This window comes from Schistocerca cancellata, chromosome 9 (genome assembly GCF_023864275.1).
Source record: "Schistocerca cancellata isolate TAMUIC-IGC-003103 chromosome 9, iqSchCanc2.1, whole genome shotgun sequence".
In the NCBI taxonomy this organism is placed as follows: domain Eukaryota; kingdom Metazoa; phylum Arthropoda; class Insecta; order Orthoptera; family Acrididae; genus Schistocerca; species Schistocerca cancellata.
Window position 1 is genome coordinate 13449820 of NC_064634.1, and position 25297 is coordinate 13475116.

Sequence of the window (25297 nt, forward strand, 5' to 3'; positions counted from 1 at the left end):
GACAGGAACTTTTCCTAGGTCGCCGCCAGATTCGCCAACGGTGATCACACGGATCAGTGCAAAACAGTGCTTCATCACTGAAGCGAGAATGTTCCACGATTTCCCACAACAAATGCTGCATTTTTTTCAATTGAAATTGGTGGAGAAGAAAAATGTGTTGCATTGCTCATTGACCGCACACCATAAATTATTGGAGTTGCAATTCTCTGTACAAGGTGTGACGGCCATAAGAATGCAGTAATGTTGCTTATCTTCAGGGTCGTCACCTGGCCTGGTAGGGTACATAAGGGGCGTCGTGACCATCAGATGTCGAGTGATCACTGTGAAAGACATGGAGATACTGCATGCTTGTCTGAGACAGTTTTGTCAGCACCTGATAGAATTTCAAAAGAGCTTCACTATCGGTCTCCATCTGGCCAGCTGGTTGAATCGTACAACATCCACAATTGTGACAGCAGCCTGAAGTTGGACCGCATGGGAACACGAGTGCAGGCATACTCTCCGTCAAGGTTCCAGTGGACTGCGTCGGACCACCTCAAGGCAGGACTGCCACATTGTACACTAAGCACTCTGTAGCTCCTACACATATCCACCTGTTCGTTCAACGTGTTGTGTCATTTCAGAACACACTTTGGATACTAGGGAATTACCGTCCCATGAATAGGTTGCCGTCAACACCACAACACAAACGGCTGCATTTGGTGTGATTCTGTGATGGGAAGCAAGGACTTCTGAAGAATGGCGTTGCATTGTGTTCAGTGACGAGGGACAGTTTTGCAGTACTTCGGGTAACCATCGTCGGCGAATACGGCAGCGACCTGAGGACAGTCTCCATTCTTCCAAGTTTTTGGAGAGGCATAGCACTTTCATTACTAGCATTATGGTGCAGGGATGCATCAGGTATGACTGCAGCTGGTAGTGGTTGAGGCGATTCTGACAACAGAACGATATGTCACCTGTAACCTCCCCCTCACTTATCGACCTCAATGACAGTGAAAAATGAAACCGTGTGTACCTAATGGAAATTTGGGAAAAGCAATCGTCACCGAAGTTAATCTGTCGGTAAAGAGGGAGGAAAGGGTTACATCTAAATGAAAGGAAAAATGCAAATGAAACTGGTGGAAATTAATTTTGAGAAAAGGGTAAAATTAATAAAGAAAGTAAATGTGCAGCCGTTACGTTAGCAATTAACTAGCGGTAATTAGATATTTGAGATTTGGGGGAAATTACGGTCGCCAGTCCTAAGGACAATTACTATAGTAACTGAAAAAGAAAGGTTATTACACATATAATTAGCACTAGAAGCGTGGCAACTGAAGGTTGACACGTGTAGTGTGAAAACTGAAAGTTTGTCAGAAGTAATAAATTTCGCTACACTCTGACGTAATTTAGCAAAAGAATTAATAAAACCGGAAAATCGAAAGTTAATTTAGTGACTGACGTTCATAGTGAGCTTTCTTTCTGAAGCACATCGAAATTCAGTAAAATACGGTTAGTCTTGGACTACCTCAACAATCATTTCAAAAGCTACTTGAATCTACACAATTTAGAAATACGAGATTTAACTTTGAACTTGAGTTAAATGATTCTGAACAATTAATAATAGTAAAATTTAGTACGTACCAAGCTGAGCTGCAGTCACAGGTAAGCTAAAATACGGTAACAAAACTCACACTCTTAATTTGTGCTTGTGTAATCTAAATATTGTAGCCAGCTATGAATACCTTAATTGAACTCTGAAATAAAAGCAGTGAAATCGAATGATGCTGGCGTTTGAATTTCAACGACACTCGAGTTCAGTCCGGAAAAGAAAGGGACCCTGCTTGGCAGTGCAATTGGGACAATGAGCAACAAAGGTTCATGGTAAGTTGCTGTAATTTTGTGATGCAACAATTTTAAAAGTTTGAAAAGCTGAGGTCTGCCATACAGTTCTAAAACTTTACGGGCGTCCAGTCTTCCTTGTTGGTTGATTGAAGGTTTGAAGCCGTCGATTGAGGAGGTGGCGACAGTCACTCATTGTCGGCCGTCACTGTTGCAGAAGCTGGATGTTGGCGCGCCTTCTTCTCGACACGGTCACCAGGCGAAACGGGCTCTTGATGTGCGCCAGCTAATGCTTCCCGTCCGCGACACCGTGTCAGAAACTACGTATCATCGCAAGTCGAGCGCAATTACATGCTGCCAAACCCCGAAAGCGCGGCAACTCCCGGGAGCTTCACACAACACACCTGCTCCACTGCACCACCCCAGCCAAACTCTCTCTGCTCAGTCTGCGCTCCACGCGGCATAGTTAACACTACCAAAGATCCTACACACTTTGATTCTTCACACGACCTATCGATGTAATCGTTCGATAGCAGTTTTCCCTAGGCAAGACCCAGCGTAAAAATACAAATAATATTTACGAAACAAACCAATTACACATCGACATAAATGCATATATATATATATATATATATATATATATATATATATATATATATACACACAAACAGTAAAACAATTACAATATATAAAGACACAGAAATGTCATATATTCAGGTAACAAAAATTAGGAAAACAAATTTATAGTACAATAGATGGAAATAGGAGGATATGCATTTCCGGCATTACACACCGACTCACTGTCTCCCCATGTGTTACCTCTTATGCAGCAGTATCGTGATGGCCTTTCTCAACAGGACTATGCCCACCCACAGATCACACTTGCCTCTTGAACTACCTGTGTGCTTCAATTTTTTGTCAGGCAGTGTACATGGACTTATAAGAGATAGTGTGTCGAACTGGTTAAATGTTTCATGAATTTATTACCTCATCAGATTTATATATACTCAAACATTCGATAACTTCCTCTGTTGTCACCATCGTGAGTTACCTGCAGGCCTTGTGGTACTTTATTTACTTGCCCGAATTATACTGTTGAGAGGTTTCAAAGTCACAGATCTTCCAGGTCTGTTCAAAAAATTCCGGAACACTCGTAATTTCACGCCAATGGTGTGTCGGAACGAAATGTGGCTGGCATCCCTGCACACGCCTATATTTAAAGCGTAACTGCTGGAAGTTTCATTCATCCATGCCTGTTAGTGATTGTTCAGTATTGAGTAGAACGTTGTGTCGCACAGTTTGCGAATTTCGAAATGGCAGAGTTAGAGAGCAGCAAGGCGTCTGCGTTAAATTTTGCGTGAAATTCGAGAAAACCTTTACAGAGACACGCCAAATGATGCAGGAAGCGTATGGTGATGAGTGCTTAAACCGTACTCTGTGTCAAAAATGGTTGACACGGCTTAAAAACGGCCAGACGGAAGTTGAAGATGGCCCTCGTTCAGGACGCCCTTCGACGTCTACCGACGATGTTCATGTCAGGAACGTCAACTACATCGTGCGTGCCAATCGAAGACATAGTGTCCGAGAGATTGCAGAAGAATGGAACATTTCAGTTGGATCCTGTCATTAAATCCTGACACAGTACTTTGGAATGCACCGAGCTGCTGCCAAGTTCGTCCCACGGCACACGAGTCGAGATCAGAACGACCTTCGTCTCACAATCTGTGAACAGCTTTTGGATCGCGCAAATGAGAACGAGATGTTCCTTAAGAGAATCTTAAGGAACACCTAGAGTCCCAGATAACACAGACTGCGCGGCGCTTATGTCCTCTCCGTGTAGAGGTCGCTGCCGTCGCTTTGTCATCCTGCAGAGGGGTCGGTCAGCGTGCGATTGGCTGATGTCTTCTTCACAGCCCTCTATGCTCTCTCGTTCCCGACTGGCGTTCCGCGTTCCGCTGCAACACCATTCCCCCCCGTGGTTCCTGTCTCCTCTACAGAAAGTGCACGATTTGTCATTACTCGTCCACTTGGCTGTGAGTGGCGTGTCAGTTGTAGATCTAGGCGCGCTGCAAGGGTGGACAGGGACCAGGGAGAGGTCAGGGTGTTTTACCAATCCCCCTAACCAACAAGTTTAGGGCAGTAAGACTCCATTCGCCTGTTTTGGGAAAACCTGGATTGTCTGGTGTCAGGAGGACGCAAACACAAAAGCGTAGGGGTCTATTAATCGTCAGTAGTTCAGTTATATGTCGAATGATGGTACCCCTTAGGGAAATGGCCTGGAGGCCTCATTCATCATGTTGAAGAGGCTATTCGAGCAGCCATTGAGCGAACAGGGTGCAACCAACTGCATATTATGGCACATGTTGGAACAAACGATGCATGTCATCTGGGCCGTGAGGTCATTCTTTGGTCATTCCAGTGACTGGCAGAGAAGTTTGAGAAGACCAGCCTTGCGTGTGGAGTTTCAGTGAGCCTCACAGTCTGCAGTATTGGCCCCAGGCCTGATCGTGGTCCTTTGATTCTATGTCGAGTGGAGGGATCGAAACAGAGACTCTGAAAGTTCTGTGATAAGCTAGGCTGCAATTTCCTGGATTTGCGCCACAGGGTTGAAAACTGTAGGGTCCCCCTAAATGGGGTGACTACTCGAATAGCTGATTGTGTGTGGTGTGCACACAAGGGTTTTTTTTTTTTTTTTTTTTTTTTGGATTAGGCTACTCTCCATCCAACGCAGATAACGATAGCTGTAAGAAACCCAGAAGTATCAGTGTAAGATCGAAAGAAATGCCTCCTACAGGTGAGAGTATTAAAATCCTAATGGTAAACTGCCGAAGTACTCACAACAAAGTGCCAGAGTTTGAAGCGCTCATGGAAATCAGTGGAGTTCACGTAATTCTAGGTGCAGAAAGCTGGTTGAAACCTCAAATTGATAGCAGTGAGATTTTTGGGGAAAATTTAAGTCTATATTCGAAAACATAGGCGAATGGGAAATGGAGGTGGTTATTTGTTGCAGAAGGCAAGAAACTCAAATCCATCAAGGTAGACATTGAAGCTGCAAGTGAGATTGTTTGGGCAAGACACAGTATCAAATGATAATTGGATCTTTCTATCACCCATCAGAGTCATCTCCTGATGTAACCGAAAATTTTAGAGAAAACCTCAGTTCACTTGTATGTAAGTTCCTCAATCATACTGTAATCATCAGCAGAGACTTTAATCATCCAACAATTAATTGGGAAAATTACAGTTTTCTTAGTGATGGATATGATAAGACATCCTGTGAAACTTTACTAAATGCTTTCTCTGAAAACTGCCTAGGGCAGATAGTTAGGAACCCCATTCGTGATAGAAATATGCTGGATCTAATGGCAACAAATTGACCTGAGATCTCTGTGGGTGGCCATGTCGAAACTGGTATCAGTGACTATGATGCAGTTTGGCAACAATGATTACTAAAGTGCAAAGGACAACTAAAACAAGCAGACACATATATATGTTCAGTAAACTAGATAAAGAATCGGTAGTGTCATATCTCAATGAGGAACTTGAAACTTTCAGTACAGGGCAGGAGCATGCAGAGGAACTCTGGCTCAAGTTTAAAAGAACAGTTGACCTTACACTGGACAGATATGTACCCAGTAGAACAGTTCATAATGGGAGGGAACCTCTGTTGTAAACAGTCTTTGCAAAGAAACTTCTAAATAAACAGAGATTACAGCATAATAGGTGTGAAACAAAGCGTAGGGCTACAGATAAACAGATGCTGAATGAAATGCATTTGGCTGTCAAGAGAGCAATGTATGATACCTTCAATGACTTCCGTCACAGAAATGGTTAAGTGATCTTTCACAGAAGCAGAAGAAATTCTGGTCATATATAAAGGTTGTTAGTAGCACCAACGTTAGTGTCCAGTCCCTAGTGAATGAAATAGGAAGTGAAATTGAGGGTAGAAAAGCAAAAACTGAAATGCTTCATTCCATTTTCAGATGTTCCATTACAAAGGAACACCCAGGAGAATTGTCTCAATATAAACTCTATCCTGAGCAAGCCTCTTCATCTTTGAATAACTATTACAACTGGCATCCATTTGCACCTGCTTACTGTATTCATGCCATGGTCTCCTCCTACAATTTTTACTTCCCACATTTCCCTCCATTACCAAACTGAAGATTCCTTTATGCCACAAAGTTACAATATTTTAAACAGCGATGTTCTGTTCATAAGACTTTTACGCTACATAGCTGAACAATTTTAATTGATTTTCTATTTGACAGTTACTGATCACATTATCTTCCATTTCAGTGTTCATGTAATGACAAGGAACAAGGAATCATATTAACTATTTTGGCACATTCATATCTATTAATTACTATGAGAGCTAAGAAGTTGCCCTCATGAGTCGGTACTCTAACTGCTCGAAGTAATCTTCAGAAAAATGTTGAGAATAATCTCTCTCGGATCCCAGTTTCTGACACATTTTAATTGCATGACTCTCCAGCAGTACAGATGACAATTTGAAATCATCCCCTTTGATCAGGGAATTTACTCGCAATGCACTCTAAGTTAGCAAATTGTTACTATCCCCACTGCTAGCCCTTATTATGAACTGACTGTCCATCTGGATACTGAGGAATTTTTTATGTTGGATTGCATTAACAATCAGAACATTAATGAAACCCCTCACAAAAAATTCCTAGTCACTAGATGGATGATCAATTGAGACAGAATGAGGAAATTGATCAGCTGTTCAAGAAACTTAGCTCAGCATACTTTTCATTGAGAATCATTTTTCACTTTGTTGATGGAGAAATAATGCTATTGTCATATTTTGCATATTTCCATTCTATGACCTCCTAAGGTAAATTCTTCCGTGGAAATGTTGCAAGTGTTAAAAATGTTTTTGAACTTCAAAACTGAGCAGTGAGATTAGCATATGGGGTTACTAAAAGAAGTAGGGATCTGTTCAGATCTCTCCAGGTATTTACATTTACATGTCAATACATATACTCCATGATGTTATCTGTAGTCAACAACAGGGAATACTTCTAGACAAATTGTGACATTCACAATCACAACACAAAAGAGATGAGACAACTTCACCAAAGCTCTGCAATTCCCACGAAAGTATGCAAAGAAGGAAGTGCACAAATCAGAAGTAAAAGTATACAATAAGCTTCCCATCAACATAAAAAAGGAAATGAAACTGCAGAAGTGCTCGTATTCAAAAGGAAACTAAAAAAATTCTTCATTATAGCAAACTTTTAATAAAATGAGTGAATTGTTAAAGTTATAAGGCATTCTTTAGTTTAAGAATAGGGGAAATGACTTAAGGAAAAAATTACACTCTTAAAATAAAAATGTAGTACTTTTATATAGCTTATGAAGATTAAAATGTTGTATTCTAATTTAATTTATGAAGATTAAAATGTAAATCTACTTATTTACTTATGTCACAAAGGTAAAATGTGTAATTTTACTTATTCACCATTTTTAAGTCTTCACATAATCGTACACCAGTTCTCGTGTAACAAATGAACATGTAATACGTATTCTTTGACTTAACTTTTCCTTGTACCCTTAGTACACCCAAAAAACATTTAATCTGCAGAATTAAATAAAAAATCAAATTGAACTGGAATTCTGAGCTAAGTAACCTGCCCACTGCTTTTAACAGTTTACCTGGCTAACTCATATTTTTGCACTCAGGCTACTTTCGTCTTCGGAGATCAAAGTGGAAAACCTGCCACCAGAGGCAGAGAACCAGGAGCCCACTGACGTCACCGGCTATATGGCAGCCATCATTACTTTGGCTGTCCTCATCGCAGTGGCTCTAGGTGGTGCTGTGGCAGGCTACTACTTCTACTTCAGGTGAGAGACAATGCAAGCTTATCATTTTCTGTGGTAGAGGTCATGTACAGGATTGTACAAGGAAACTGAAAAGCTTTTACTGGGGTAAAATACATGAATAATAGAAACAGCAAAAATTAGCTCAGCCTGTTATGTCGAAGCCAATCAAATGCCTGCAGATACCAGAAAAAGAGATGGAGTGAGAGCCAACTGGCTATTGAGTGCACTGGTGTTCAGTGATGGTAGACCATACTGCCTCTCTCATTTTTACCACATGTAAAATTGAGTGAAAGCCTGATGTGATGTATCAACAGAAAGTCACGATTTTCGTCAGACATTCCATAAGTTATCCAGTGAGTGAGTGCAGCGGTGACTGCTGCGTTATAGGTTTATGAGTAGTGATATTCTTCAGGATATCAATCCAGATGCTCTCAAAGCCACTTCTGAACTATGGCTCTGGAGGGGATTCTACTGCTGAACACTTGGAGCACAGGTCTTCACTCATTTAATCATTTGATCATTCAAACATTGTGTTCTTTCATGTTGTCATGAAAGAGATGTTTCAGGAATACAGAATTAGTCATACATCAGTTAGTAGAAGCTCCCACTGCAGAAAGCTTCTATGAAGTATACCAACAACCAAAGATTAATAGTGATACAACATTCACATAAAACTACTTCTAGATTATTTTATTTATCAGATGTTTCTCTACTAGGAGTTCTCAGGAGCACTTGCTCTGCAATTTAATTTGTGTAGTGTGTGGAATGAGTTAGGTAAAAAACCCACCCACTACAAAAAAAAATGCATTTTAAAGTGGAGTGTTATGTGCTCATTTCATAGCAGGATCCAATATTAGTCTGTTCTACAAAAATTTACTGAAAATTAAACTGCACTGGTATGTATCAGTACTGTGTCAAAAATGCAGACTCTCATTCAATCTCTAAAACAGTCAATAACAACAGACAACAAAATATTAGTTAACATTATTTATCATGTCTTTCTTGTTCAACTTGAGCTTTCCTCTTCTTATGTGTCAGCCCATGCTGGTCCACTGCCTGCCATTATCATACAACAGTATAACGAGTGGAGTTCTGCTCTCTCATAACGTTTTGTTTTTCCTGTTAGTATGTATTATTTAGCCAACTGTAGCTCTATACTAATTAGAGACAGCTCTATTGAATATGCACTTGAAGTCACACTTTATAAATTTTATCCTTACAAAGACACAAGCTGACATTTTCTGTGAAACTGAGTGCTGCACGAAACATGTAATGAATATTATTTGCTTCAACTAACTCCGTTTACACAATGCAAAAACTAAACATCTGCCAAAGCACCAACAGAAATACATGTGTTGACTGCTAGGACAAACATTCTGGATTATCATAATATGTAAAGTACAAAAGTGATGGTGTTAAGAATTCAAACAAATTATTTTTTTATAAAAACTGTATCATAATTTTTTTTATAAAAACTGTATCACAAATGGTAGACAGTTTGGGTTCCAGAAGGAAAAATCTACAGTGTCAGCTGCATTTGAACATATTAATATAATCTCTGCAGGCCTAGATCAAGGCGAAATCCCAGGTGGTGTTTTTTGTGACTTATCTAAAGCTTTCGATATTGTCAATCACCACATATTAATAATGAAGCTACACCACTATGGAATTAGAGGAACTGCTCTTGATATCATGAAGTCATTTCTGCAGAACAGAAAACAAGCAGTGGAAGTGTCACACAATCCAGGGAAACAGCTATCAAAACTACAAGATATACAACATGGGGTGACACAGGGCAGTATTCTAGGGCCCCTCCTTTTCCTTATATACATAAATGATTTACATTGTAACATAGACAGTGAATTGATACTCTTCGCAGACGACACAACAAGCATAACTGTGCGACCGAGCTTACAGGAAGCCATTAGTAAAAGTAATCAAACAGTTAAAATAATCACCCACTGGCTTGAAGTGAATATGTTAATTCTCAATTATGAGAAAACTAATGCAATCCTATCTCGGAACAACAAAAGAAAAACAAGTGAACTGACAAATTTGCAAGAGGTAGATGCAAGAGTAGTTGAAAGTGCTAAATTTTCAGGCATCACTGTGGACAGTTGTTTCGGATGGAAATATCATATTTACAATATAAGCAATAAACTTAGCAGAGCCATTTTTGCTCTGAGATAAATTAAGCCACTAATAACTGAAGATGATGTGTGCATGTTCTATTTTTCATACTTCAATGCTATAATGGGCTATGGTATAGAAATCTCTGGCCACTCGACTGAGGCAATTAAAATATTCAAATTACAAAACAGAGCAATTAGAATAATAGGAAACAAAAGAACAAGAGAGAGTTGCAAGCCTCTTTTCAAAAAAATATAAGATTTTAACCTTCTACAGCTTGTACATACATAAAATTCTGCTCCTTGCTTGGCATCATAAAGATAAATTCAACAAAAATGAAGATGTACACCACCACCACCACACTAGAAATACCAAGAAATTAAGAATTCTGCAGCATAACACAACTCAATATGAGAGAAGCAGTGGTTACATGGCAGTAAAGTTGTACAGCTCTTTACCACCACACATCACTAATGCCAAATCGAAGGATAAGTTTAAACAGTCAATCAAACAACTGCTATTAGAAACCCCTTTATATTCAATCAGAGAATTTCTTTCAAATGAAAATAACTGAAGCAAACAGGCATAGTACACTAAAAAAATGTACACAGGTATAGAGCAAAAGAAAAAGTAAAATGCGTTAACTTCTTAACAGCATTGTTTTATCTAAATATTTTGTTTTCTACAGTATTATTGCAGTTAAATTTCTTTATAAATGTTAACAAAATGGGATCTAGAATATGTATGTGCTATATGACTGTATTATACCATATATATAAAATGATGGACCCATAGTATAGAATTATTGCAATTAAATGTCCTATAATTTAGGTGCATAGATTATGCATGCCTCATAAAATCCGTTCAGTGTCCAGTATCTAAAATTTTGTAATTATGATGTTAATTTCAGAAATGTTGTGGCTAAAATTTATTAGTTATCTTAGCAAAACTATAGTTAGAATCAGTAAAAGTAATGTATTTTATTGGAAAACTGACAAAGCAGATATGTTCTTGGACTTACTCCATAGATGTACATCATAAGCTGCCAAACAAATAAATAAATAAATTTATTCTTTTGCTAACTACTGTGAATGATGGACATATTCATGTACAGCAGTTAGATCAAATAGATTTTTCATTATTTTTCAAAGACAAAAACGTTATGTGCATGTTGAGTTGCCCAATGTTACTTAAATCCAATCTCTAAATATGTTGTTAGGCACTTGAAATGCTGTTAAAAATTCAGGCCTAACACAAATTTCTGTTTTCTTTGGCTTGTTCGAGGGTAGGCCTACTACAAAAGACAAGCACAAAAATTCTGCTGATCTTGTGTGATGTACAGTGATGTCTCCAGAATAAACTGCTTCTCCCACTGAAAGAGGTGATTGCCAGTATAGTTTTTCTTGTAATAAAAGACTCCTGGTTCATTTTTATAATTTGCAGCCATGAATCTGGCTAGTAACAACCTTTGAGGAGTCTATTTTTTTTGTTCTGTAGTGCTGAAGCAACCATTAATAAACAGAACAATAACATACTATTCAGGTGAAATACCATAATAGGAGGACAAGGCACTGCTTTTCTATGGCATAATGATTGTACGCTCTCTAATAGACAATTTGGATAAAATGGCGCCTTCTGTTTTTGAGTACATAATGTCTGTATAAGTAAGTCTAATGGATCTGCTTTTGATGATCCACTTTTTGTCCTTGCTTTCAGCTACTGGTGGGAAGAATTCACTGAATTTGATAGCCAAACTGTCGTCAAGAAGTTGAATATCATTACCTCTACCAACTTTACTCATTTCATGCTTAATAATGCATTGATTGCCTTTGCTTTAGTCTCAGAATTTTAAATTTCTTAGTCATAGTGTGGGTTTCTGCCATTTTGTTGACATGGCAAATAATTTTGCCATACTGGTGCCCCTTTAATTTTGCATTAAATAAAGCTCTCTCCTCCTGATACAAGATACTTTGATCCCATAAGTTATCCATCATTCCTCACATCTTCCACTATAGCTGTTCCTGATCTGATTTAAATGGAAACTGGATTCATAGTGTTGTGAGAATACTATTTAGGTGTAATTAACTTTCTCATTCACTGTTTGCCTAGGTAAACAACTCCCCATTGTTCAGTCTGTTAATTCTCCCTGAAAAGTGTAGCTAAGTCAACATTTATGATTTTTTGAAACTACATCTTTCCCTGCTTAGTTAAATATGATTAGTGGGGATGCTTTATTTCGACCATTTGGCTGTTGTGATCATTATGGGACTCAAGTCTGATTTACGAAATAAAGTTGGATTTAGAAACAAATTATCAATCTCTGTTGCACTATGTCCTTCTGCTCTTACTACGAATGTTTCTGTGGTGATCAAATCAAAGTTGGACATTAGAATAACGTCCTGTTTGGTGGGCAAGGATGTGGGCACTGCTGGTGAACTTCTGCATCTGAATATGTCTTAAGGCAAAGTAGCACCCTTAATTTACACTACTGTGAATGGAAATTTGAGGCAAATGAGAAGATATTTTTCCTGTATAATGAAACTGAAGATGGGATAATGTATTTTATTCCAAGACTTCTCCTATTACTCCTCACATAGTCAAATAAAACTAATAAAGGTGATCAAGAAATCATGAATACCTGAAAAACAAACAGAAGTCACATTTATTTCCAAAAGACAGTATGGAACATAGCTCAACATAACACATCAATTATGTTATGCTTGTGTTCATAAAATGAAGTGTACTGATGTGCAGTTAACAAAGTTGAGCTGATGATGGGAAATTGACACTAGTTCTGATTTTTAAATAGATAATGTGATCTGACTAACTATATGTTTGATACTGATAGTGGCAAAGATTGGACTGTGACTGTTGCTGCTGTGAATGTACGGTGCAGAGAGTGAAATTCACTATAAAGTTTCTTAGTGCCAGTGGTGTGAAATACTCACCATGCACATGTAGAAATCTCAAATGATGTGTCCTGCATGCCATGTCCTCATAGCCTCACACTTCATACAATTCCCCAAAATACTGTACATGGAGTATGCACCTAAAAGCTGAAAATCGCAGCACTCTCCTCTGCCAGATGCACATCACCCTGTGTACCACATAGCCTCCCTCCACAAGATGGGAAGAAAACCGTTCCTCCAGTCCTAACACATTTCAAGGCATCAAACAGGTGTTCACTGTTACGTTTTATGATGTCACAGTCAGCATCTCGATCAGCACACTACTCAGTTGCACGTGAAATGAAATGTCGTGCAGCGAGGGCCTCCTGGCGGGTAGACCTGAATGCCTGGTGCAAGTCTTTTGAGGTGACACCACTTCAGCAACTTGCACGTCGATGAGGATGAAATGAGGACGATCGAGACGACACGAGCACCCGGTCCCTGAGTGGAGAAAATCTCCAACCCAGCTGAGAACCGAACCCGGGCCCCCCGGCGTGACGAGCCAGTGCACTGTCCACTCACCTACGGTGGCGGACCATTTGCGTGTGTGGGAAACAGTGTGACTTGCGTGCCTACGTGGCCTCAAAAAAACACAGCAACTCTCCCAGTGACACAGTGTCAGGTGTCCTGTGGTGCTGCTCCATTTTGGCCTAACTGATATCAATCTTGTGGGAAGGTTCCCAGGAAACAGCACAAGGACCCTTGCAGATATGGCAGAGTGCACTTTTCTTCGGAGCCTCGGTCAGTTGCACGTCGGTGAAAGCAGTCGTAATAAGTTCTGTCTCGGACCTCTGCGACAATATGCCTTGGCCGCTCTGGGTTTGTTACTTCCTGTGGCCAGTGGACCCCCAGTGGCTTGGGCCATGTCCTCTACTTTGGCTTCTGCTGTGCAAAAGCACCAGCTGGAGTCTCCCTTCACTCTGCCAATGCCTGCTCTCTCCACACTGGCCAGTAAACCCCCCTTGCCACAGCTTGGCTGTCCAAGAATACAAGTGCACAGCCTCACCACCTCTAATATCTTCTTGCAGCTAGCTACCATTGAATTCAGTATCACAACCACTGCCAACCCTCACTGACCATATACCCTTCCTAACCTAATGAAAGTATCCTAATTGTGTGTGTCTACCTGACTAAATAAATAAAGCAGAAAAAAGGCAGTTAGGAAGGTCTAGCCATCTTTCAATATCAATAACTGTAAGTGCCCTTGATCACAACCATCCGAGAATAAATCAAAATTGAAATCTCCTAATGATTTCTACTAACTCTCATTAGTGCCCCCTCTAATTGATATATGAAGTTTAAAGCATTTGGGAGGCCGTACAAAATCAGACCTGCTGTCTCATATATTTCCAAGCCTGTTACTGAAGTGATGTAAGGCACTCAAGGAACTCTTCATTATATCACTCATTGATGTCTATGGCCTCGACCATTCACTGGTTAAGTATACAGTCCGTCCTCCTTTCTTTATAAGTATATCAACAGTAATCTGATACTAATTTCTATCAGTCTAGGTGCATTTGTTCAATTACTGTGACTTCAAAATGATGTTTTCTTATGTATAGTCCATCTGTAGAAACACCTTTCTTATTTAACGAGCTTCATACACTCCGGTGGAAAAGATGAAATGTATTATTATTGCTGCCACTGTGTAATCCAAGCTGCCAGTTTTCCCCCACTGACTGCTGTAGTTGTATATTGAGCAGCTCTGTTATGAAACACAGTATAGTCGTATAGAATAGTCTACTTGTTGATCATGTGTACACAGACTAAATCTCATTTATGTTCACAGGCCAAGACTGGGAGTTCATAAGCAGACAGATGATTACACTAAGTTTGAATCTGATGCAGATAAAGACAGTCCTTTAGAATCACAAATGTGAGTACATTGTTTACATTACTGTTTATTATTTACAGCAAGTGTACTTCTCCACTACATTCTAAAATTGCGTTGTTTCAAAGGAAACCTCAGTTGTGAATATGAAATTGCAAAAGCATATCAGAATGGTTTGACACTTTAATACATTACAAATTATAAAAAAAAGGAAGTTTTGTTGATGAAACCTGGAGTTTCTTTTTTCATGGGACTAAGTGTCATTGCATGTAGTTGTCAGTTATAAATATTCAGTTATACATGCTTACAATTATAATATAACTGAAGTGCCCGCTACTGGTGAGATCTGGGAGGCAAGGAGACTGATTTCATTTCTGAAAATGCAAAATGTCATAACACCTGATATATCTTCTAATTTGTTAGATTTCTAAGGCAATTCTCCATAAACAGAATCACATGCATGCTAGTAGTGCTCTCCTGAATCATGATGATGGCAGATTGTACCAAAACTATCATGACTTTTAGCTGGGAGAAGTTTCCTGATTTTTTATAAAGTGATTTCTGCTTTCTATAATATTAAATAATTATCCACTTGTTTGAAATTCCTGTAGGCATGTCACTATCCCCAAGAACAATTGCAGCACAGTTCCTTATAAAATTTATGGCAATAAGAGTATTCAAGTGTAAATTATATCTGTTGTAGACAAAACAGTATTAAATGTTAGCTTCTGCAATGTTTTGGGGCCTCTACAGAGCACATCACATTGGAGTATGAGATGCTCTGGTGCCTTCAGTTGGTCATTCAAAAGGAGCCTACTAGTGAAACTTATGTTGTCAATTAATCCTTGTATACTTCTGAAACATTTTTAAGAATTTCAGATTTACATTTCAGAGTGTAAGGGATTTTATACACATATCAAAAAAATTTTGCATCACCATCGTTCCCAAAACTCCTGAAGATAGGCGTTGACTGTGGATACTGTATCACAGACACGGTCCCTTTGACTGTTCAGAGATGTCACTAAACCCACCCAAAGATGTAAACCATGCAAGAGCAGCGCCTATGAGACAGAGGGGGGTCTGACAGCCAATCAGTTCCAGTCGTTCCACCAGGAAGGAGGTACAAGGCTCATGTTGTCTTTAGTTCAACCATGCCTAGACGGTCAATAATGTGGTTTGATAGTGTCCACATTGTTGCTTTGTGCCAGGAGTGGTTCTCAACAAGTGAAGTGTCCAGGTGTCTTGGAGTGAAGTGATGTTGTTCGGACATGGAGGAGATACAGAGAGACAGGAACTTTCGATGACATGCCTCACTCAGGCTGCCCAAAGGCTACTACTGCGGTGGATAACTGCTATTATCCTACAGATTATAGCTTGGAGGAACACAGACAGCAATGCCACCATGTTGAGTAATGTTTTTTGTGCAGCCACAGGATATGTTATGACTCAAACTGTACGCAATAGGCTGCATGATGTGCAACTTCACTCTTGATGTAGATGGCGAGGCCCATCTTTGCAACCACGACACCATGTAGCACGGTACAGATGTGCCCCTACAACATGCAAATAGACAGCTCAGAATTGGCATCACATTCTCTTCACCGATGAGTGTCACATATGCCTTCAATCAGACAACTGTAGGAGATGTGTTTGGAGGCAATCCGGTCACACTGAACATCTTATACACACTGTCCAGCGAGTGCAGCAAGGTGGAGCCCTGCTGTTTTGGGGTGACATTATGTGGGACTAACGTACGCTACTAGTGGTCATGGAAGGCGCCGTAATGGCTGTATGATACGTGAATGCCACCCTCTGACCAATAATGCAACCATATCGGCAGCACATTGGTGAGGCTTTCGTCTTCGTGGACAACAATTCACACCCCCATGGTGCATATCTTGTGAATGACTTGCTTCAGGATAACGAAATCACTCGACTAGAGTGGCAAGCATTTTCTCCAGACATGAACCCTATCAAACATGCTTGGGATAGATTATGGATAACGTGACCCACCAACCAGTCGGGGATCTATGCCAAATCGCCATTAAGGAGTGGGACAATCTGGACCAACAGGGCCTTGATGAACTTGTGGATAGTAAGCCACGATGAATACAGGCATGCATCAGTGCAAGAGGACATGCTACTGGGTATTAGAGGTACTGGTGTGTACAGCAATCTGGACCACCACATGGCCTCCATTCAAATTTTCTACACAGGTTCCGGAACCCTTGGAACTGAGGTGATGCAAAACTTTTTTGATGTGTGTATAATGTGTGTAACTAGTTTCATACATTAGAGAGATACCCACCTACCTCCATACATTTAAAATGCTGATGAGAGTTTGTAATAATAATTTGTATCCAGTTTCTCTTTTGACTACATTTTTCCTGAGTTGTAAAATACTAATGGATTTAGTAATCACTTATCTTTGACATAACCATTGACTATCTGCTCATTGTATTTTTGGGAATGTTTAAAAGAACCAGATACGAACCTCAGCTTTTTCAGTACTACAAACTGTACACACATGGCTGTTATTATTATTTTTTTTAATATTAAATATTATATTGAGGCTCAAAATGTTGTAGCTAGTTGAAACTAGAAATAAAATCCCACAAGGGACTACAAAATATCTATAATTTTCTTTGCTATGCAAGCCATAAAGTAAAATTAATCCTCTTTGTTAGTATTATAAAAAAAATTAATAATAAAAATAAATTAAAAGAAAACTTTCCTGCAAAAGATAATGGGACGAAAGATCCTACCAGATGGGAGATGATGGTACATACCTAATCATGAACTCTACCAACACCAAGAAAACCTCATCAACACCATCAGCAGAAGATGATTAACTTCCTATGGGCACCTGTACAAAATGGACCCCCATAGCTTACACTATAAGATCTGCAAAAAAAGGCAACAACAGTAAAACCATTGGATCATTGTGAAAGAAGCAAATAGAGAAAGACCTTACAGAACTTCTTACTCGGCAAGCCAAAATAACTACCAGGGGTTACTACAATTTACCTATCAAAACCAGACCTTTCTAATATCCCTTGTAGAAGTTAACTACCATGAGACCAGGAAGTGTTCTGAGGAATTCACGGTGGAGTTCAGCATGAAAATGAAGAAATACTGGGCTAACAGAAAAACTCAAGGTACTAACAGCTGCTCAACTTCACTAAGAACACTAACAGTGGCAGAACACAGTTGTACAGCAAAAACTCAAGAACCGCAGTCCACAGGCGGCCAAAACAAGTTGAAAAAAAAAAAATGTAAAAATGCTGCTCTTCTTCAGCGTTACATACAATCAGACAACAAAAAGTATGTTTCAGGACATATTAAATGAGTTGCATTGCAAACTCTTAAAATAAAAATATTTGGGTCCTTCTCAGACAAACAGCCCTATTGATTATGTGATTACACTAGATGCAAGCAGAAGGGGTACATGGGTCTCTTCCCAGGGTGGGGTATTGGTGGAAGGGGCAAAGGGGGGGGGGGGGGGAGGTGAGGAGGGGGAGGACAAGCTGGCAATAGCTTTAAGATTCCTTTGATAGTGGTGACCCATCAAAATAATAGGCTATATAAGGATATGGTTGGTTCTCCATAACACTGGAGAAGAAACCATACCACTCCCAACCCAGTATTGGCTGGACAAAAGGAACTGGAAAGAAAGGAAGAAAGTAATTTTTCTATCAGGTAGAATTGGTAGATGATAAATGATTGTAATTAACATTAACATTAAAACATAAATATAGTACCAACAAGAGAAAAATAAATTTACTGTGATCAGGTTTGTACTTGACTTTTAACTCACTGGTTTGTGCTCTCGAAAATGTCTTTCCTACTTTAAAACAACTTCGATACCAATAATGATGGTGTTTTCACTTTCTAGTCATATATTTCTCATCTCACATAGGGCCCTGTAAATAAGGCAACCATTATTTACAGTGGTTTTGTAAACATACAATGGAAATTAACCAAGCAAGTCAAACTGACTATACTTTGTCAAAAGGAATGAAGGAAGATTAGAGTTTAATGTCCAGTCAACTTTGTAAAAAAGCCTTTCTTCTATTCATAAATCAACCACCAGTATGCATGTATGAATGTACTTATGTATGGATATACATATCTCATAGCAAAGCTGACACCTATGTTTATCTTTTTTGTTTCAGTCCACAAATAACTACAACTGTTGAACCTAAAATATCAACAGTTAGTGAAATAATAGAACCAGTAAATGAAGTGACTGTTGAGAACAACATCATAACAGATGAAAACAGGTACTGTAAAATTATTTGTGCTTCCAACAAATTATGTCACTTTTCAAGGATAGCTGGAGATTTCCTTCCAGAGATTTCATAGTGAAGTAGAAACTAATTCAAGCATTAAAGTGAAGTTTCATTGAAAACCACAGTCTAATACTACCTTCTTCTGATATTTGAGATTATGGGGACTTCTAGGTTAATATTACATCCAAACTCTGACATACTTGACATTTTCTGTATATACACAACTTTGACAGAGATGATAGTCATGTTAAGAGCTATGTCAACTTCTTGAGACAACTGTAGTTTTATCAGTATAAGGGTCACTCTGAAAGTTTTGCAAATCATTTATTGTCTTTTGAAGATTATACTTCTACATTTTTTCAGTATACTCTAATCCTCATGTGCTATGTAATGATGCATCTATTCAAACCATTTGCTGAAGATTTTGTAGCAACCCTCTTTTGAGAGGTTCTTTACATATGCATCATGTTCAGAGACTGCTGCTTGTAGATTCTGACAAATAATAATGAATAATTTATTTTCTTTTGAGAACAGTAAAGAAATAATACAGAACCAGGTTAGAGTTTTAAGGTGTATAAGGTAAGGGCTGGACCCAAGACTCCTCCAGCAGAGACTAAAAACCTTACAGTGATGTGGTGCTTTCATTCATTCATTTGCTCATTCACTCATACATCATACTGCATGAATCCCATCATTAATGGGAGTCTTCATAGGCATGGAATGAGTCAAGTTATACGGAATGATTCAGCTGCCCTACTGATATTGTTTTATGCAACCCCACATGACAGAACAGTTCACTCTGGAGATGTGAAGCACCTTGTCAAAATGTCACAGAATAACTGGCAAGCTGTACAAATATATCTTAGACATATGGTACAAATTTTGTTTACGAAAATACTTTAGCACATTATTGCAGTGAGTCATATATTAATCTTTTCATTGAGTTATATTCTGGAAAGTAGTTACTTCCACACTTCTCATTTTGATATCTCCTGTTAATTTCATTGTTTCTGGTGGTGAAACACACTTTATAAAGCAACATTTCTGGACATTTTTGAAATATTAATTACTGTAAATGGAATAAACTAACGGAAACACCCAATATCTGTATGATGACACCAATAACTACAAAAAGAAAGATTGGAGACACTTGGGTAAGTATGGAAGAAATAAAGAGGATTAAGTACTATAAATGGAATAAGCTTATAGAGATGTCCAAATACTGTATGACTACAGTGCTAACTACACAAAATGGCTAGGGGCTGGAAAATTTTGCGGAAAACATAACCCAAAATTAGCAGTTTTTAGCGAAATAATATGAAATCATTTACTTTTGACATATTGTGAATTTTGTAATTTTGCAGTGTATAAAAATGCCATAAAAACAAGGTGTAATTTACTAATATTCATAACCGTTGCTGAACGTTAAAACTACATTTTGGCTTCTAATATCCTCAAGGCTGGGGATTCCTGCTTTGATCAAAGTTATGTGAGGGAAGTGAAAGTTGAGCTGTGTATGACCAACAGTGGTTGTATCTGTGTTTGTTAAAGGGAGATTATCATCATTGTCACAAGAATGTGGTTAAAGATACTGCAGTAGATTGATATGAAAGATATTGGACAGAAGGTTTATGTATTACCCTTCTTATATAGAAGTGTGACCTGTGCTTTCTTTCAACTACTGGTCACAGGTTTTTGATTGAAGGATCACAGTAATTATGGTTAAAAGAGGGTTAACTCTGTCATAAATTATCTTGGGGAAAGCAGCAGTAAGAGTAGCATAACTAGAATCTCGTCCTGTATGGATATTCTGGAGTCCTTCATATTCTAATTTTCATCATCACAGTTCCTTTGTTGTAGGAAACACTATATGCACAGTATTGTCAGAGGTATGTCCAACTGAATTCAGGGATCACATCTTCAGCAGAACCACAGAAGACTCGCTCCCCCTATTCTTACATGACTTAGGTTATACTTCAGTCTCATTCCTTCAAGTGAAATGTGTAACATTTTCAGAGATGTTACTTTACTTGTGATTTTCTTAGCCAGAAAGTTGATGTCAATATGTGTTACCCTCCAAACAGTTGCCAAGAATTAATGGCTCAATTGTAAATATTAACAAACTACTATTTATTTCTGATTTATATCCGAGTGTTAGAGATGTTACAATTCACAAACATTCCTTAGCCAGAACACAACTTACATCATGATATTAAAAAAAAGAAAAATACAGATTTTTCTCAAATCCGCACTCTTTGCTGCAATCAATTTTTCATATTATTGTCAAAAATCATGATGAAGTCCCAATAAGGCAGTAAAGGCAGTAGTCATATGAGTACATTGCCCATTATTTGTATTGGTCTATTTACAGAGCATAGTAGTTATAAATGGTGCTGAGAGATGCAAATCAGGAGAATCAGCTTTTGGAAGACCACAAATATGTATTATAGTATTCAAATTCTGTTGGAAGATGTGTGGATGTAAGTGTGTTTATGTGATGTGTCATTGATCTGTAAGTGAATGGTTCCTTGTCCTCATTTTATTCCTTGTAATGTTACACTTGAAGGTGAAAAGTTATATTTGCCACATAACATTTAACAGATAAGTAATCATTACATAGAATAATATGTAACAATTTTATTTTACAATGTTACACAATACCAGTAAGTATGCTCACTCTACTGATAAGTGGCAGAAGTACTGCTACAAACAATTCCAGAATATCCATGTGTTCATACTACTACATCACATGGTCTCATGAGAAACACTGAAAACTCTTTCTATACCACATGTCTTTTTGTTAAAAATTGATCATATGTTGTAAATACTTACAGTTCACCATGTGTAAGTCATACAGCTATGACAGATTTAGTCAATAATGTTCTATTCTTCTGCACAATTTTGTTAGTGTATCTATTCAGATGACATGGGAGCACCTATAAGTGTATGATTTTATACATGTTCAGCTCACACACTTTAATCAGTAAGACTTTCTCCAGGTTAGTAACAATGATATATGACTTCATTATCTGTGGCACCACAGTAAGAGAAGTATGGGTAATGAGGTTGTCTTCGTACCCGACACTTGTGTACACGTGTGGCACCTTTGTCTTAATGCCATCAGCTAACTATCAGAGTATATATTGTGACCACAGTCCACAACAGCTATTCAGTATAAGATATAATTTAAACAATGCAGTAGTTGCTCTTTGAATTAGTTTCCATGCCACAACAAACTGCCTTCTCTACAATTGTATCAGAGGCTGAAGTAAAAAAAAAGTTGCTGCTTTTAAGAACACACTACTGTAAACAGTCAAATGCAAATGAGAAATAACATTTACGTTAAACATAAACAATTGGCAACCATTTGGAATGGACTAATTATGGATGTTACCTTTTTTGTCATCCACAATATCCTACATTCCTCTCAAGAGACTTTGACAACGTTTATTTCTCTTAAATCCTCTTTTCCTGTTATTACATACTTTTCTAATGTATTTGCTCACTTATAATTACTTTCAGTTTCATAATTAGAATTAAAAATTTTTTCATAGCACTCTATTTTAACATCAACATCCAGTTTTTGGCATCAGTGTGTGCAAAAGGGATTGAAATTTGCTGAGTAATTTGCAATCACCAATTCCTACCTTATTCAACCATAAATTCTACACGAATATGGCGTTCTAGCTGTGCTTAGACTTTTTTCCCTTTTTACTTGTTCTTTGTTTTCGGATTTCATATAATGTTCCTCCTCTCTCACACACCACTATATATCTTGTACACATCACTTCTGCGTGATAGTGCTTTCCATATTCAGCGCCCATATCATCATACCATGGAGCTATCATCACCTGCTTCACCAAAGTTCATAATTAGGGGTTACTATTAGATAACGAGTCATTAAAATTTTTGTCAGTAATTCACTGTTTAATTTTTCTGTGCTGCAGCAGTTCATTTCACTTTTTGTTAATAACAATCCACAAAATTTCTAATAATCTTTTATTAGTCTTAATATAATGGAGCAACAGTTACAGAGCTAAGTACAAGACAAATATATTTAGGAATTAAAATCAACAGATACATATGTTACATTATACACTTGAGATTTGTTGAAGAACAATATGTAAATTCTAAATGAGCGAACTACTAAGAAACCCTCCTTATCTTTCTTATTGTTCTGCAGAAGAAATAAATCAGAATCTTTCAATTTTGTGTTAATAAATTCTAGAAACTGTATAATGCTTACTGTTATGGCCAATTACCTCTCGAGGAGGCTCATGTGACTAATTTAATTTACTTTTCAGCAATGGAGTACTGGCACCAGATTCAGAAGATGATTGGTCAAGGAAGAGATCCATGACCATTCGAGGAGGACCAGATGACTATAATGATGAGGAAGCATCTGGAGAACCAAGAAGATCAGAAAGTTCAGACAGCCTTGATGGAGATGAAGCTCATGCTGAGTCTGAGCGACGTAAATCCGCAGTTCACTTTAATGAAAACGTGGAGTGTATTGAAGTGGAGCGCCTCTGATATTGAGTGCAGTGTGACTCCAAAGAAATTTCTGAGAGGAACTTAGTGCTTCATTTAGCTCTGGTAATAATCATTACAGTTCCTCTTAACATCTGCCTAGTGATTGTGATAGCAAGTTAACACCCTTGAAGACTGACGACATGGTTTGTGAACCTGTTATCTACATGAAATACATTGATATTAATCAGAATAAAGATGAGAAATAAGATTTGTTGGAACTATATTTTTGTGGCTGTGTGAATTACAAGTATTTCCCATATTAAACAAGTACTTTTTTTGGTAACTGTCAGTTGTGTTAATTAATGATTTTCGTGGAGACTGTTCATACTAATAATTAGTTGGCTGATGTTCTTACAGTGATTTTGTTTATTAAATAACACTGTTTAATTTCCATGTTTAAAAGTGGTTGTACCCTATGACAGTTTGGTAGAAAAATTTTATATGCTACTTGTAGTTTATATTTTTTTATTTATAATATTTTAATATTTCACGTTTTTTCAGTTATCATTTTACTATATACTGTTACATTGTATAGATAGAACTGTAAATAAGGAAAAATTAAATAATTTTATTTATGACCTATTATCAGTTTACTATTATTAATTGAAAAATTCCGTCCACACACTGCAACTGATAATTAAATGTCATCATTAATTAAACCATAATTTAGCATACAGATATAAAAATAATTGTTTATCTACAACTTTATAAGTAATCGTCTCTATTTTCACTGACCATAGAACCTAATAACTACTAAACATAAAATCTGAAAATTATCTGGATCCAAACATTTAAACATATAACACTAAACATTTCCCACTATTTTATTGATCATTATGGAACCATACTGCATTAACAGGACATGGAATGTATATCAAAAAAACAGATTAAATGCCATAGGAGAGAGACTGCTGTAACAGTAATAGAATCATTCAAAAGAAGTCTACACTCAGTAACACAGAAGTAGCCCAGTCATGCAGTACCAGTTGGAGTCGGCTTTAACCTACTGAGTATAGCCTGGTATATCTATGGATTCATTGCCTGTGATATCGACACACAGTCTTGTGAAGTAGTTCAGAACATGTTTGCTGAAAACTGTCTTGAGCAGCTAGTTGAACAACATAAATGTGATGGAAATATTTTAGACCTTGTAGCTAAAAATAGGCCTGCCTTTAATGACAGTATCATAATAGACACATGGATTAGTGATCATTATGTCACCATAACAATGATGATTGCAAAAGTTGATAAATCTGTCAACAAGGCTACAACACCGAATAAGCAGTTGTTAGCATCCTACTTAGATAATCAATGGACTTCATTTTAGTTCCAATATGATGGACATAGAGGAATTATGGGAAAAGTTAAAACTGATTGTAAATCACATTAAACAAAAAGAAAAATGCTGACCTAGCAAAGAGTGTTACACTCTGGTTTCAAAAAAGAATGTGGAAATGTCAACGAGCAAAAGTTAGTAGAAATGCATGCCTCTCTAAAATGACCAATGCATGAAGCATACAGCAACTTCCACCATCATACTTCAGTGAAGGATTTTGCCGAGAGCCTGAGAAAATTCTGGTCCTCCATAAAATCACTGAGTGGGTTTAAGGTTTCTAGCAAGTCCCTCATTCACCATTATGGTGTGGCAGTAGAAGACAGAAAAAGGAAAGCTGATGTTTTCTGAGGTTTTAAATTTCACACTTAAGAAATCATTATGCAAGAGGATCATACAGACATACTGTCATTTGGCTATCTCACAGACTCTCAGGGAGGACACAGCAATTGGCATAACTAGCACAGAGAAGCAGCTGAAAAAGTTGAAAATTTCCTCGACCGACTCTCCACAGTTCCTGTCCCTTTACCACATGGTGCTCTGCTCATCACTACTGACGCCACCT

At 37.9% G+C, this 25297-nt stretch overlaps 1 protein-coding gene across 25 annotated transcripts in view; it reads left to right on the forward strand.

The window, feature by feature from the left end:
* The window catches only part of LOC126101588 (mucin-3A-like), a 400051-nt gene extending 376185 nt beyond the window's left edge, over nucleotides 1-23866 (forward strand). For 22 of the 25 annotated variants that reach the window (XM_049912247.1, XM_049912254.1, XM_049912259.1 and 19 more), the window contains 4 exons: nucleotides 7525-7686; nucleotides 14533-14619; nucleotides 18750-18857; nucleotides 23171-23865. In XM_049912247.1, coding sequence (XP_049768204.1) covers nucleotides 7525-7686; nucleotides 14533-14619; nucleotides 18750-18857; nucleotides 23171-23399 — 586 coding nt within the window. In that variant the 3' untranslated portion in view covers nucleotides 23400-23865. Of the gene's footprint in view, nucleotides 1-7524; nucleotides 7687-14532; nucleotides 14620-18749; nucleotides 18858-23170 lie in introns of all 25 variants that reach the window. The other 3 variants (XM_049912245.1, XM_049912250.1, XM_049912267.1) reach the window with 2 other exon arrangements.
* Nucleotides 23867-25297: the final 1431 nt, after the last annotated feature.